This window comes from Physella acuta, unplaced genomic scaffold, assembly GCF_028476545.2.
Source record: "Physella acuta isolate Inbredline_101_S28 unplaced genomic scaffold, ASM2847654v3 ptg002269l, whole genome shotgun sequence".
Classification (NCBI taxonomy): Eukaryota; Metazoa; Mollusca; class Gastropoda; family Physidae; genus Physella; species Physella acuta.
The window spans coordinates 72856-89513 of record NW_026733768.1 but is presented as its reverse complement, the minus strand read 5'-3'; the positions used below and the strand labels follow the sequence as shown (position 1 = coordinate 89513).

Genomic DNA, 16658 nt, shown 5'->3' with positions numbered 1-16658 from the left:
GTGTTTGTATCGTATTTTTGAACGTCCAGTTAAAAACAACAATTCCCATCACCAGCATTTCAAAGCGCCCATACATCCTTCCATTCTCCCCACCCCTTTTATTATCCCCATCCGATGTAGGTAAGCTGACAAACATGTCATTAACTACTTTATAGACTTTAATTAAAAACACGTAGTGGGGAAGATAAATAACAGGTCTCAATATCTGTCAGTGGGAGAAGATAAATATGTTATCTGTTAATATCTGCGCCAGTGTTAGAGTGACTTGATTCAATGGACTCCACAAGGACTAGAGCGTTGGTTTGCGGTTTAGTGATAGCATTGGCACTTGATGTGGAAGGTAAACTCATTTGTATAAATAATCAAAACTTAACAATTAGAACTTTTAAAATAGGGGTTGTTGGTTTAATTGACGTTACGCTTGTTTTGACAATCCCCCCCTTTCCTCTTCTTCATATTGTCATACGTCATCAATAGAATTTTATTTTTTTTATAACAGAGATTCTAAACATGAAAATTCACTTAATAGGGCAGATATTTGCTTGAATTCAAAGGTTATTTTAAAATGTGTGAAATTAATTTACAAATTTTAATAAAAATAATTAAAAACACAAGTACTTTAAAATGCAAAAGTGGGGGGGGGGGGGAGGTCACACTTTCTGATCCCATCCCCCCCCCCCCCCCGCCTCACATATGGTCACAAAAGTCATCATCCTCTTGGTAGAGTGACGTCACTAATGAGCGAACTTGTAGCATGTTTTCAAATTATAAATTTCAAGTTTCGGAGTGGTCTAGTGGTAGAGAGCTGTACTGATAACCTGAAAGTCTCGAGTTTGAATCCGGGTTCAAGTCAGTAGACCGTCCCTGAGTCCACCTAACTCTGATGGGTACCTAACTCACGTTAGGGAAAGTAAAGGCGGCTGGGCATAGTGCTGACCACACTATCTCTTCATATGCCGACGTCATGCCGAGGTCACAGAAACAGGTCAACTCTACTTCACTTGCCCTATGGACCACCAGGTTGAAAATGAACCTTACTTTAAATCTCACGTAGTGGAGCTTTGTTTGACTCCTCTAGATTATATGTATGCTTCTAAAATAGAAATATTTGACAATTTTTATACTTGTTTTTATTCATATATATTTTTTCCCCCACCATTTAAAATCTAGCTAAATCCACATCATAAAAATGTCTAAAACTGTTTTTCTCAAAACAAACAAACGGTTACAGCCGTGCTTCAAGCTAAAACTGGAAGCAAGCAGGAGAATGTTCCATTCGATGAAGGAGCCCTGATTGATCTTGGTGATATAAACAATGAGGTAAATAATTTTAAAATCAATTATCAAAAGAACGGGCATCTCACCGAGGGTATACCCTTACAGTTTAAAGCTGCGTCTTGCTAGTTTTTAGTTGGCTTACTGTTGAACTGCAGTAGTTTTTTTTGTGGGTCACAATCTATATATATAATTCTCTTCTGGGAGACGCTAGAAAACAAGCTGTAAACGCGCTCCCTATCACCCCACCCCTACATGGTCTTAGTGAGCTGTGTTCACTCTTAATGTTTACAAGCAGAGCCGGGTTTAGTGACGACTAAATCCGGGGCAGATAATTTAGTTTGAAACGATTTTAAACGTAGGGGGTGGGTTATAGTGTTTTAAAGAAATATTTTCAGTGGCAGTGTTGGTACTGTCGTATTCACAAATTATGAATTACTGAAAAGTAGAAAAAACAACTAAATAGCGGCGTATGTTATGCCGCGGGCCGGCTCGTTTTTTAAATTTGTGGGTGGGGAGCAGGTTATTTTTAGACGTGTAGAGAGTTGAGATGTTTGTGAGACGTGCAATGAATGAAACTGGATTATTTAAGTGGATCAGTTCATTTCGTGTGTGATACTTTAAACACACGAAGTGTAGGGCATATATTAAATTGGATTGCATATTAGTTTTTTACGTTATCATTTACTGAAATGCTTGAAAATTGAGTAACAAGATTTGACCACAAACCAGTGTTTCTTTCTGACATTTTTTCTCCGCGGGGCTGAACACATTTGAAACTTCCGGGGGTGGGGGAACTTAAATTTTCCGGAGGGAGCGGGGGCGGGCGGACACGGCTTAAAAGTATATATTTTTATATAAAATATATTTTTATAATTCGTTCGGGGAGGGGGGGGTAGACTTGCTTCGGGTGGGGGGGGGGGGGGGGTCACAGACCCACTGACTAGAAGACGATAAGGTAGAGAAAAAAGCTTTTAAAAATTTGTAAAATAATTTAAAAAAAAATTCGTGTTCGAATTCTATTCCAGCCACTTCCGGAATATTACGCCGCTAGAGCGGAGAAGAAAATCATCAGCAAGTTCTGGACTGACCTAGAAAAGAGAAGGATGGCAAAGCTCAAGGACTGCGAGGCTTCTCTGTGGAACAAAACACAGAACGTCTGGCCTGTGGACGAGAGTCTCGCTGTCAACGAGATGCCATTGGACATCAATATGGTAGGGTTCTTTTTCGCTACAGTCGGTAAAATTTTAATCAACGAGATGCCATTGGACATCAATATGGTAGGGTTCTTTTTCGCTGCAGTCGGTAAAATTTTAATCAATTTTATGCATTCTGTCTGGTAAAAAATATTTATGGAGCCGTAACTAAACAAATATGACACGTTTTGCCGCGGAAGACAATGGATGCACCCAGTGGAATCCTAGGGAGAAGTACCAATGCATTAGATGAAGAGATCATGTGTTGCCCTTGCATCTTGGTCCCGCTTTCGGCCTTCGTCAGTCTCAGTGGCGTCGCTAGGTCGGGTGTCACCCGGTGCGGTCCGCACCCCCGCCCCCTCCCTCGCGACGCCTCTGGTCAGTATTGTCCGAAGGAAAGCTAAGCATTACGTTGAAAGGATTTGATTTATGAGTTTTCTCTCCTAATTGGGTCGCTGTCCCCAGCTAATGAGCCTCATCTTCCGGGGGTCGGAACTCGAGAATTCCGGGTCAGCAAACGACGAACCCAGGACTGGTATCGTCCAGCGTCCGTCGTGTATTTGGATGGGAGGGGAAGGGGAGTTTTGACATTTGACGATGTGTGAAGTGGGGTCGAAAGTGGGGAAGGGCTAGATATAGAAATGTAAGCTATTTTAAAAAATAACTTTGCCAACATGTTTTAAATAACAGCTTTAGCAAAAAAAAACGACAAACAGATTACAAATAACATTTCTAAATCATTAGGTATATGTGGTATGCAACTAATTCAATGAGTAATACATTGACAAGTCAATGTGATATAAAACACGTTACATTTTGAGACAAATTAATGTCTCAAGAGACACGTCTTCAAAGAGGAACTGTGAAATGTCTTTTGGGTGGGTGAGTTTGCTACGGTGTTGGTAGGGACGTGTTCATTAATTAACTGACAAGGCGTAACGTCATTTAATAAGACTCATAGATACAACTGTCATCCCCTCCCCCAATTTCAGCTCAACGCCTCTGCACTGTTTCGACAGAGGTTCTATGCTATGTTGTCTTAATATAAATTCTTACTAGATTGTATTGAAAAGTAAGAAATTAATTAGCTTATTAGGCATATACGCGACATTTTCCTCCCCCAACGCCCCCTTCACATAGATACTTCACCATCTGTCAGCCAAAAATAGATGTCCGCTTCTGGTACATCATCAATCTTCTATATGAAGTCAAGTGATAAATTAGGAGCTGAATTGTTTACCAGTCTTATCGATAGCCCGCAGTTAGTTTCACTAGTAATAAGCCTCGGGCGCTGTGCTGTCGTTGGATGAAACGTTGATTTGGTGTATTAGTATGATCACGCTTGATTTAGGTTCTCGTACTTACCGAAACATGACTTAAAAAAACATTTTAAAACAAAATGTATTATTGTGTGTGCTGTTTTCGTTTTTAATAAACTTTGATAATATGAACTATAGAATTTACCATAACAATACATTATACGAGCGGACCTTAGGGGTCATCCATAAATGACTTCATGCTTTTTATTTTGACAATGTTTACCCCCTCCCCTCCGTCACAAAAAACAAGACCCCCCCCCCCCATAAATTGACGTCACACCTCACCCCTCAGCCTACAACCCCTTCAAAATTGCAGCTGAATTTTTCAAAAATACGATATTTTTCCAAAATCTTGTCTGAACTATGTTAACTTGGAGTATTTTAATCAAATCCTATTTCAATTTATTAAAACAGTTTTTTAAAACGTGAAATAACGGCTAAAGTTCGTTTTCTAACATTGCTATTTTATAATGCAAAAGTGGGGCACCTCAATTGTTTAAATACCGTAAAAAATGGCTATAAAATGTTAGGATCAATGTTGCGAACTTACGCACAAATTCAGCTCGTACGAGTCGTAGCTTTATCTTGGTTTCGATGATTATTTGACCGAAAAAAATAAAACTTGTCCATTATTGTGGAATTTCGATTTAATGTAACGCCACAAATTTAAAAAAGTTAAATAATTTTTATCACACCTCTAATTCGCCATTTTTTTCTCTTAATAGCCTACTTATGTTATCAGATGTTTGGATCCTTCCAAGAGTGGGTTTGAGGTGGCCCCATCAGACCCCCCCCCCCCCCACCATTGCCTCCCGTGAAGCGTTTTTTCCAGACTTTTATCTCCGGGGGGGGGGGGGCACTTGAAATGTTCGGGGGGGGGGGGGGGGGGGCGGTCAACATTTTTCGAAGGGGGGGGGCGGACACTAGTAAAAGTGTATGTTTACTATATAAAATTAATCTCGTTCGGGGGGGGGGGGGGGGGCGGTAGATTTTCTTAGGGAAGAAGTTGATGCCTGGAAGAAACTCTGCTCACGTGATTTTTTAAATTAGTAGCTTTTGTCTTATAAATAATAATAGCGTTTTTACTGTAATCAACCAAGCATGTGGAAAAGTTAGTTCCTGTCTACGAGGGCCAAGCAGTGGTTCGCGATATTGAGACATCACTGTTAGAGTGCTTCAGTGCCTTCAGGAAGGCGAACGGAAAGGATACGCCAGTGCACAGAAAAAGTAAGTGGTCACTCTAAATGTAAAATCTACCTTACGACAGGAAATAGAAGAAGTAAGTGGTCACCCTTTTTGTAAAATCTACCTCACAGCATGGCATAGAAGAAGTAAGTGTTTACACTCAAATCAAACCCATAGACTCCCCGTGTTTCTGCTTGCAGGGGCAGCTGCAAGTGATGTGTCTGCTGACAGATTCCCTTTAGGTGCACTTATACTAGGCCTACATACACTGTAATCGGCCATATAGGCCTAGAAAATTTTGTTCAGTACGCTTATATTTACATATCTGGATTAATCCCGCTTTGATGTACAACAGACGTTGGATTTAACATGAATATATATAGTCTACTTTAAAATTGCAGGCTATTGGCTAATTTGTGCTCATCGATATCTATTAAATGGGTAGGTCCGCAACTGTAGCAAACAAGCGATGAAGGAAACAACAGAGGTATAGCGACCCCTCCCGGGGACAAACTTTCAATTTGCCCCCCCCCCCCATATCATATATTTTTTATATTCATAATTCAAAATAGCACCTAAAATGAGCTTATCTTGACGCCAATAGGGTCGGCGCCCGAGGACATATGTACCCCCCCCCCCCGTTGCTACGCCTCTGGGAAACAACAGCCTTAAAATTATTAGAAATAAATAATCTCAGCCCCAGCTGTTGGTTTATATAAATAGTTCAACTAATGTGACGTCCTAAATGGACCATCCCCCATATAATTAAAATGTGAGCATATGTACCCACATTTCATATTGTTAAATATAAAAATACCAGGGTGACTTCCCCTGTTCCACAAAAAAAAAAAAGCCAGTTATTTCAAATACAACAGAAAATTGATCAAGTAGGCTACAAACCAGAATTTAATGTATGATTTTAATTGTAGATTTGTTCTACATAGCGAAGTGAGTGGCAATAGGATTTTTCTTTGTTGGAGAACCAAATGCATTGTTAAAATGTATCTTGATGTAGTACGACAATGGCTATATCTTTCTAAACAACCCAAATCTGAGTCAGATTCACAACATACCAAATCTTATACCAACAGTTGATGATTTGGTCATCAATGTCAGCCAGCAAATAGACCAACTTGACGCCTGTCGCTCGGCAGGGGGAACTGCGCCACCATTTGAGAAGACTTTAAACTCCCTGAAAAGGATCAAAGTTCAGGCAGACAAAGCCTTGTATTACTCGGAGGTTGAGGCACAGCTAGAGAGCACTGTTCTCAAGCTGATACTGGACAAGCAGACCTGCTTCGCTTCTCTTGGTAAATCTTTCAAATGTTCCCACTGTATTAATTTAATTAGTAGCATACACAATTAACAAAGGCTTCCATTTTATCGTATAAAAATTTCCTTGAGTTGCATACACATATTGTAAAATTAAGTCTTAATCAGTGAGCGCTTATTTCTTTTTAGCTGTTTTCCTACAAACTCTTCTATTTTATTTAACTAGGCCTACAACTTAACAATGTAGATTAAACAAATTTATTAGCTGTAATTGTTTTATAAGGTTTATTAATTAGTATTATCCCAAGTTTTCTGATTGCCTTGCCGTAACTCACAATCCCATTAATATCAAAGACATTTCTTTACATATTAGCTCCAAAAAAAATATACTAATTTGTATTTATAATTGTATTAAAAACCATTTTAAAAAAAACGTAACCAATGTAAATAATTAATTTTTATATTTTTTATTTACACCAGGTCTCCCAGAAACTATGAAAAAAGAACTGGAGTATCCTGTTTTATCAGGCAGCTCATAATTTCACAGAAAAACTGTTCAAAGTTTTTAATCTCTCCTCAAAGTAAAAAAATAACCAAAAAAACAAATGCTTAAAAATAATTAGGAAGATAAATTTTAATAGCTGGAATTAAAACATCACGTTCAAAATATATTGCCAAAGCACTGAAGAAAAAAATCCACTAAACTTATTGCATGGTATTTTAAAAATAAACAACTTTAAAATTGGTGTACGTTCCTATTAGCCTGAAGTAATTCATAACAGCTATAGATTAATTTACATAGATAAATTTCAATTTTAACATATACCCCTTTTTAATATCAGTTGTCAATATAATTAAAATTAATGTACAGTTTCAATGTGTTAAAAGGCTAAAAATTCAAAGGTTGGTATTGCTGCTGATGGGGTTAGCGGTGGCATCTGAAGTTCAAAACATGGTCTGCTATCTGACAAATAGATCTGTGTTTCTAAAACTTGTGTTGTCTCTGAAACAGAAGAGTTCAAAATTTAAAGTCATCAAGTTGTTGCAGCGTTCAATAAGTTAAAAACTGTATTTAAACTGATAAAAATTGTTGCTATTTATGGCTTAGGTATGAAAATATCTAATGTTCGTCTGGTTATAGAAAATTAAACTTTGTCATAGTTACCTCTGAGTTTGACTAATGTTTTATGTACAATCTTTTTTGAAAGACAAGCAAAATATGTAAAAAAAGAAAAAAAAACAAAGAAGTGTTAGAAAGATTTTAGAAAATGCATGTCGTACTTAGATGATGTACACCAAGATAGAATTTTAAAAATATACATTTCTGGCTATATCAGTTTAATGAGAGAAATGTTGCCTTACTTCATACTCTCTGTGTGTGCCTTGTATTCCATGATTGTGTTGGGTGGGAGGTTTAAAACACGCTGTAGTATATCCCTGATCCGTGTCGTCACCGACTGGTCATTGCTTCGGTTCCACAGGGACAAAATATCATCCTAGAAAACAGAAGCAGAATTTTTTTTTTTGAGTTTATAAAAAAAGATTCCTTTTTTCAGATCAATAATTTGTCCTGTGTAATATCTTTACAGTGACTTGAAAAAAAAAACAATAAGAAATCTGATTTTTCAAGGTCAACAAATAGTGGTTTTGAGCAAATAACTACAAGTTAAAGCAATTCAGAGAAAATGATAATGTTCAATCCAGAACCTAATCAATGTTTATCTCTATAAATATTTTTTATAATATTTTGTTGCATTTAATAAGGTTGAAGGGAAATGTTTTACAGGATATAAAGTTTTTAAAATGCATAAAATGTACTATAACATGAGCCTTTTACAGTGTAAGATATAGAACAGAAGAAAACTAAACGTAACCTGGTATCTGATAGAGATGACTGCACCACAGATTTCTTCACCAACCATGAACTGTTCTCCTAACATTGCCATTATAAGGTTCTCCCAGCAACGAGATGCCAGCCCTTTCTTTAAGCGGATAATCCACTTTCCACCATGTTTATTTGCTTCATCCTGTTAGTAAACAAAAAACATAACTGTTCTAATTATGGTAGAAAATATAAGTGAACTTTCAAAGATGGTTAGAGCAGCAAACACGAATAATTCTAAGAAAACTTGATACAAACATAATTCTAAGAAAACTTGATACAAATTTAAAGTAGAGTAATCCAATTTGATAAAATCATGGAAGTAACTAAGGTAAACAATAAGCTAGTCTTACCTCCCACATAGGACGAATGCCTTCTTTGAATAAATGGTAATCAACATGCCCTGTCATATCACTTGGCCTGGTGATATAACTGTAAATATTCCAGAACTGTTCCACCTTAGGAAAATAATTAATGTCACCATCTCAATTTTTTGTATTGTATATACACATAAAGGATATACATTCTTATTGAAAGACATTTTAAAAAATATATTTTTAAAAGTTTCATATACAAATAAAATTTCAACCTATTTTTAAAACAAAAAAAAGATAATATAAACTGTAAAAATGTGTTATTATTAACAGAGGTAGCCAGAAAATGTTTTTTGTACCCTTCACTACCAGGTAATGTAAAGACCAAGGGAAAATAATATCTAAGAAAACTGAGAAAAGCAGATACTTACAGAAGCAAAGGATGCAATGAATTTGAGGTTTTGATCATATCTTACAGTCTTGTTTGATTGTGACCGCCGAGAAAACCAAATTGCATAATTGTATTGTAAAGGGTGCTCACCTTCTCCAGGTTTCTGAAAATAAAAATTATATCTTCAAGCAGCTGTCTATAAATACTAATGAAAGTGCTTATTGTTTTATTTATATTTAACAATGTCCAAAAAAAAATAACAACACCCAACTGTTTATAAGTTAGAAAGAATGAATTAAACAACTTACAGGGGCTGGTCTGAAGGGCTCCTCTTCTTCATCTCCACTGTCTTCAGCTTTCAATCTGAAGAGTAAAGAACAGCTAAAAACCAGCTCGTTACTGCTTAACCTCTACAAGATGAACACTAGATAATATTCAATTCCTCAAGACTTCATCATTTCTTAAACCCTTCATAAACTAATAGAAAATGTGTACAAGATAATTCTACTTGGGAAAATAAACAGCAAAAAATTACTAGCTTTTGTTAAAATATATTTTTAAAATCCTATTTACAAAATAAAAACAGTTGAAAATATTTTTGTAGCTGTAACTTACTAAATCTGTTGTTAGCCTAGCCATACCTACACGCTACAATTGACATAGACAAACGGACTCTACTCAAGACATGTCATGGAATGGAAAAGAAAAAAAGACAAACAATATCCTCCCAGGTTACCTCTCCATTTCTTGGCTCAGATTCTTTTGTGTTGATTGACTATAATATAAGACAAACAAAAGGACATCAAACAGTCAATAAAAGACACACAATTGCTGCCTCAAGTGTAGCAGAATATTGATAATACTCCATATGTAAATTAATTGTAAAAGAGTAGTTATGCATGTTACTACAAAAACACAAGATTAAAAATAATGTTACTTTTCATAACTTTTACACTAAGAGGTACCAGTAAACCATTTTAGTGTTTTCAGTTTCATAGTGTAGGGGAACTATGTTTTTTTTTCATGTAGAAAATATATCCAGACACATTTGGATGTCTGATACGCCTTAGCACAAAAGTACCAAAATAACAAACCAATAAGATGCTGACACTAACAGACAAATGCAATTTATTTACTTAATTAATTTAATAGTACACTACTAGAATCAAAGAATCAGGTTAAAGGTAAGAAATGTGGTTTTACATGACATAGATTATTAGCATTGAAATTTTTGTTACTACTTTTATTATAATTATATTCAAACTGAAAGTAAGTGTCAAGTTTATGAATAGGCAGTAGAAGTAAAATGTTAGAGGTGTTACATTTGACTCTTCCTATTAATCCCTATTAGTTTTTTTTATAATACTGTCAGTAATAATTATATGAATTTATAGCAATTATTAGAATCACAAGCAGCAAAGCCAATTGGACAACAAGCATAAAAAAGAAAAACACTAATGTTAAAATCTGAAAAATCATTGATTCCCTTTCCACACAACTCCTCTTTGTGTTTAGGAGTTCTTTGGTTATCCCCTTTAACTAAATTTTGCCTTTGATTTGTGTTACGTATTTCTCACATAAGCACATCTACAATAATTGCAGCATTTTGAAAGTACTCAATAGTGATGAAATGGGGCTGGCCTAGCGGTAGAGAGCTAGACTGCTAACCCGAGAGTCTCAAGTTTAAATCCGGGGTTCATATTAGTGGAACGCCCCCAAGTCCACCCAGCTCTGATGGGTACCTAAATAAGTAACTTACGTTAGGAAAACAGAGGCGGCTGGGCATAGTGCTGACTCTATCCCTTCATATGCCAAAGTCAATGAATCAGATGAACTCTACTTCACCTGACCCATGCAGGACTTTTCATGATTCTTTGTTTAATAGGATATTAAATGTTAAAAAAAAAAACAACCAAGTTTGCATGCAAAGGTTTTAATGACAGAAGCAAGGCCTGAAACAAAAACAGTTAAAAGAAAGATAGAAATAATTAGAAATTATTATGGTAGAGCTTACCCAACCTTTTTGATAGACTATACAGACCCAGCTCAGTTAATATTTTAGTAAAAAAAAAAAATCGCAATAACAAAAGACAAAAAAAAACAACAACAATAAACATATGTAATTAAAAAAAAAGCAAGCATAAGTCAATAAAGTCTAATGTCAATTGGAGGGGGGAAGATGTGATAAGCAGGGTAGTTCAAACTGCAGGAGGAGGGAATAGGTAACTAAAGTTTAATGAAAACCACAAACTAAAGACTGGAGCAGATAATCTAGAACAAATGTAAAAAAAAAAAGCTAAAAAAGTAAAAACACAAGATTACTAAAACCCTACACAAACATTACAACAACAAAAATGGATATAGCAAAGTGATGCAGATTCTAGACCAGGTCACTCATCTGAAATTCTGAAATGTGCTATTTATTTTCAAACAAAAACAAAAACTTGATTCAAAACACAAAAATGTCATTTCCTAGTGACTTTAAAGAGGTTCCATTTACCCACAACATAGCTAGTATACATTTATATATAATTTTATGAAAGCTTCTCCATTTTATGATGATATCATTCTTAAAAAAGCCAATGAAATTATATTGAAGCAAGTAGGTCTAATGTTTTAAATTTGCTTATTAAATTAAATTAAAATAATCAATGATCTTATGTTGATCTAATCATTTGTTGAGGCCCCCATAAGAAAATTTTAATATTACTGTTTATGCATTTCTTAAGTTTATAAATTATAAAGTATTAGGGCATACAGATTAAAAAATATAAAATAATTCATTTTTTGAATCCAATAAAGTTGCTAGCATATTGAATATTGCCTCAACTTCCGTTGGTGATGGGAAATGTATGAAAAGTGTGTATGTGGAATTGATTACACAGTGTATGTATGTGCATGTACAACCTTGCTATTGTATTGTGAGACAGTGTTGAGTCTAAATTTGTTCATGTGTATGTTGTTGTACAGAGTGAATGAGTGTTACAAGGGAAGCGACAGGTCGAGTGACTGAAGTGTTTTGTGAGGGGGAGTGAGTAAGGAGGAGGTGTGTAATGGTGGATGTGGGTGCAGTCAAGGAATAAGTGTTGTAGTAATGACTTGTGTATACTCCTGTCAAGACCTTGAAGATAACCCTCACTATTCTATTGAGTTAGTTCAGTTAGTTAATGATGGTAGACTAATACTACTAATATTAGGCCCAATTAGTAATAGTAGGCTAATTAGTCATAATAATAAGCCAAAATATTATAGAAATATTAAGAACCATGCAGGCACGTAATCTCACGATAAAGCTTCGGTAATTATCTGGTAATGTTTGTTGAGTTTTGTAAATTTAGTTAGGGCCTACTGTAAACTAGTGTAAACCATCATAGTTTATTAGACAGTTGAAATATGTTTAATCAACATAACAAAAATGAAATAAAAACAATGTGCAGAAACATTTAGGCTAGTAGATATAATTTAATAATAATATGATGATAGGCCTGGGCCTATAATTTATATATAATAAAGTCAAATCTAGTAGCCGAATTAATTTTAATGTATTTAAAAAAAAACCCACAGAAAAAAAAACTTACAAAATACAAAACCATTCCGGAATAATTCTTAATTAAGAAATTCTTAACCTAGAAATTTAGTAGGGCCTAATTTTAATACTTTTATGTTTACTTTACTATTGTTTTGAAGTAGAATCTTGATCAATGAATGATTCTTGAATCTAGATTCTAGATCTAGGCTAGATCTCTAAAGTTACAAGTAAGTTAGAAAGTAGTCTAGATCTAGAATCTAAGCTAAGTCTAAACTAACTCTAAAGAAGTAAACTCTCGTTCTAAATGTCTATTGTCTAGTAAATCAACTAATAAAATATTCAAATGCAGATAACTAGAAATTTCACAACATAATACATACGCTTCGAATTTGTTGTTCATGTTCAATTAAATTATTGTAATTATTTGACAAAAATATTTTGAACCAGATGGTTGCAATAAATAGATCTAGTACTATGCGTAAATCTAGTTTGTAGGTATGCTCTAAACTACAGTTTATTAAAATTGTTAGAGTTATCTACCCTTAGCCCTTCGAATATGCCAGGTAATGGTAAATGCATTGAAAACCAAATTTATTTCATTCAGCACCTTAGCTATTTATTTTAGATTTAGATCTATATCCAAATATACACTGAAAAAGTAAAAGTGGTAGAGAATAATGCATAAGGGGTCGTTCATAATTGAAGTCACACTCGTAGGGGGGAGGGGGTGGGGGTCCGTAATTTTGTGTCGGTGTGTGATGAGGGGGAGGGGTGGGGTCAGATGGTGTGACATCACACTTTTGCAAAATAAAAAAAATTCATAAAAAACGTTTTGATAACAGCTTTTATGTAATAAAACACTAAAAAGTAGAAAATAAATTATACACTACCATTTAAATGACTTTAAAGAAAAGCGTGGGTCACATTAGTATCTCTTGGATACCTTTACTAATATTTAGGAAGAGATTGTATAATATAGATATATCTGGACTACACATTATATATATTATATAGGGTTATCTCTAGCAGAGATGTAACTTTCTATGTTATTTTTCTTTTTACACAGCTCATCTTTTTCCTTTACCGGAAAAAATATCCGAACGAAAAAAAACTGTGCTTTCGCCGATCGTCTTTTTCCAACAAAAAAGGCGAAAAGGTTTTGCGCCGTCTATTCTTTCTTTTTTCTATTTACTATTTATGTTGCCAAAATGTTTCAAAAGGAGAATTGATGTGGATGACTATTTTATATCTGAAAGATAAAAATACGCGAGAAAAGAGTAGTTCTCATTATATTACTTTGACACAACTTAACTGACACTTTTCCGCTGCACGTGTTTCCATAACACAAACCACCTCTTCTGCCATTTCATGTAACCCTAACCCTAAACTCGCTACAGCGGACTATGCGAGCAAAGTCGACATACGCTGTTATTTAAATATCTAATTTTAATGTGGTTATTTTGAGTTTAATTCATGAAATAAAACAAATTAAAAAGCCTTTATAGCAAAGAGCTTTTAAATAAGAAAATAACACCTTGCTGTTAACATCAGTATCATCTTCAGACCTTGTAGCAGGTTTCCATGTCATCTCATGTAGTGTCCCACCTTGCTGTTAACATCAGTATCATCTTCAGGCCCAGTCTACTCCTTTCTAGTACTAGCGCTCACAGTATTAACTTGACGTCTAGCTATTGAGTGTACATTTCTGTATCAACATGCCTAGTACTAGCAATCACAGTATTAACTTGCCGTCTAGCTATTGACTGGCTATTACTGTATCAACCTGCCTAGTACTAGCGCTCACAGTATTAACTTGACGTCTAGCTATTGAGTGGACGTTACTGTATCAACATGCCTAGTACTAGCGCTCACAGTATTAACTAGATGTCTAGCTATTACGTGGACATTTCTGTATCAACACGCCTCACATCTGTTTACACAATGGTTTCATCTCAGATTGACTAAATATTTTTAGAGGCCATCCATAAATGACCTCTCACTCCTGGGGGGTGTCAGAATGTTTTCCATTTTCCCCCACTAATACTTTTTATCAGTTGTTTTAAACTTTTTATGTATAGCATACATAGTTTTTTTTACTTATTTTTGCATTCTTTTTTTTTTATTACATATATTAAAATCACAATAGAATTAACTCTACATTTGTGTTCCTCAAAACTATATTTTATTATTAAATTAAGGAACAAAAAGGATAGCCCTTCATTGCTGTTTCTTACTGGATGTAGAACAAGTAATACTTTTATTCGACTAAACTGTTATCTATTTTTAGACACACACAAAACACATACACACAAAAAAAGATTAAAACTCTAATATGTGTTTGTCCACTTTACCATTTTATTTGTTTACAAAATAAATCAATAAAAAAGCAAAACAAACCTATTGTTCAACAGAATAGTAAATACAATAATGCTAATGCTCCAGATTAGTAATTCATTATGTAATACATTTAACATAAAGTAGCACTATGCTCAACAGACCTAAGAAAGCTACCCCTAAATAAATACAAACTGGCATACACATCTGCTTTCATTTGCTAATATTATGAAGAGATTTTTACAACAATTCAATGCACAGCACACACACTACAACAAACATACAGATCTATAAACTCATATCTCAAGATATATCCAAAAGAGAATCACCAATGTTTCAGTTTTAATTGGTCCCAAGATAAATATTAAAAAAAAAGTATTTTTAATTACAATAAAATAGTTTATAATTTTTAAAATAATTTAAAGTGGATGTTTGATTGGTAGTTGTATATTAGTAAGTTTTTAGATAGGGGTTCATTAACAGTAGAAAAGGATAGTGTTTGTCAATTAACATTCACATACCAACATTTAGTAGTGAAATTGATCTAACTTTTTAAAATACCAATGGGAGTTGAAAATAAATTTCAGTTAAAGTTAACAGTAAGTTAAGTACACAAAAAACAGTTAAAGACATCTTTGGAATCCTAAAGAAAATAAGTTAAGTGAGATATAAGCACCAGTATCAACAGTAGATTATATTAAATACATAGAGCACTATAATGAAAAATAATAAGTCTAGTTGCATGCATTGAAGCTGTACTGAGGGATCAATAAATACACAGAGAATATTCACAGAGAAGCAAGGGAAGTAACTAACATGAAACTAAACATTTCATTACAGCAGTTTTGTTTTACTGGTGTCACAAGCATTGGCATAATTAAAATTCTTTTAACTAGAATTTTAGCTAGGCATCAACCAAAACTTTACATTTTTTTTTTAATATCCATTTTGTACTACTTCCAAATGCATTTTAAGCAATATTAATGTTTTGGTTATTAAAAACTAGAAGGAAACCCTTAATATACACACTACCATTTTCCACAGAAATAAAAACGCTATAGCATTAATTTATTAAAAAGTGATTGCAAGAAATTTATAATCGTCAACTAACAAATACAATCCAAAGCTGTGTTTACACAAAAAAAGAACAGAGATTGGCATCTTAAGAGAAATCAAATCACAGAGTTGAATACATTTAAGACCAGCTTTTTCTAAAGAGAAAATAACTGGTAGGATAGTGTGCAAATATCTAAGGTTTAAATATTTACCTTTTAAAAAATTAATAAAAAACTATAAAAAAAAGTATTTTCTCAAGTAAGTTTTTATGGCAAGTCAAATTGGAAAATGATAAAAAAAAACTTCAAAATCACAATTTATAATATATATATATATATAGCCAAAATTGAATAATTACACTATACTTTTAAGTAGTTATTGCATTTTTTGTATATATACACTAAAACGGTCCTTTAATGCAGAAAATTGATCTTCCTTAAAAAAGGCTAGTATTATTTCATCAGCCTAAATAGTTGTAATAGGTAAGTATGATTTGACTGCAATATGCGTAAAATTGTTTCATTTGTGTGAAACTAAAACTAAAGTTTTAACTATCTGCTTTTATCTAACATTTAGTTTTCATTTTCTAATTAACTTAAAAAAAATTATGTAGAATTTATAGTGCAAAAAAGTTAAAAAGGAAAATACTCATAAACCAAAAACAAAATGTTAACAAATTAATTTGATGAGAGGGCTTTGTAACTTTATTTTGTTACCAACTTTAAAGTGGTTCACAAATAAATCATGTGGTTTAAGGTAATGGTACACACACACACACTCACTCAATCCTACTTTTTGTTTATTACCAAAAATAAAGTATAGTAAAATGAGTTACTCAGGGCATTACATTTTATGAATTATTAAAGGTATGATTTAAACATTTCAGACCACCTCAACAATTAACT

The 16658-nt window shown here is 33.9% G+C and overlaps 2 protein-coding genes across 5 annotated transcripts; one reads left to right on the top strand and one right to left on the bottom strand.

Moving 5' to 3' along the window:
• The first annotated feature begins 229 nt into the window (after positions 1 to 229).
• On the top strand, positions 230 to 6858 carry LOC131932743 (uncharacterized). The gene is made up of 6 exons (XM_059289649.1): positions 230 to 340; positions 1232 to 1320; positions 2304 to 2489; positions 4891 to 5017; positions 6067 to 6285; positions 6728 to 6858. Exons 1-6 carry the CDS (start codon positions 274 to 276, stop codon positions 6784 to 6786), a joined length of 747 nt encoding a protein of 248 aa, XP_059145632.1. The 5' UTR covers positions 230 to 273; the 3' UTR covers positions 6787 to 6858.
• Positions 6857 to 12897, bottom strand: LOC131932744 (eukaryotic translation initiation factor 4E type 2). 4 transcript variants are annotated; one of them, XM_059289652.1, is made up of 9 exons: positions 12744 to 12895; positions 9571 to 9609; positions 9143 to 9197; positions 8875 to 8997; positions 8483 to 8587; positions 8122 to 8274; positions 7610 to 7743; positions 7413 to 7443; positions 6857 to 7250 (listed from the first exon to the last, which is right to left on the bottom strand). In XM_059289652.1, exons 1-8 carry the CDS (start codon positions 12761 to 12763, stop codon positions 7425 to 7427), a joined length of 648 nt encoding a protein of 215 aa, XP_059145635.1. In that variant the 5' UTR covers positions 12764 to 12895; the 3' UTR covers positions 6857 to 7250; positions 7413 to 7424. The 4 variants fall into 4 exon arrangements, with proteins under 4 accessions (XP_059145635.1, XP_059145633.1, XP_059145634.1 ...); XM_059289650.1 differs by lacking the exon at positions 7413 to 7443 and having other exon boundaries at positions 12744 to 12894; XM_059289651.1 differs by lacking the exons at positions 7413 to 7443; positions 12744 to 12895 and adding an exon at positions 12420 to 12442.
• Between the last annotated feature and the right edge of the window lie 3761 nt (positions 12898 to 16658).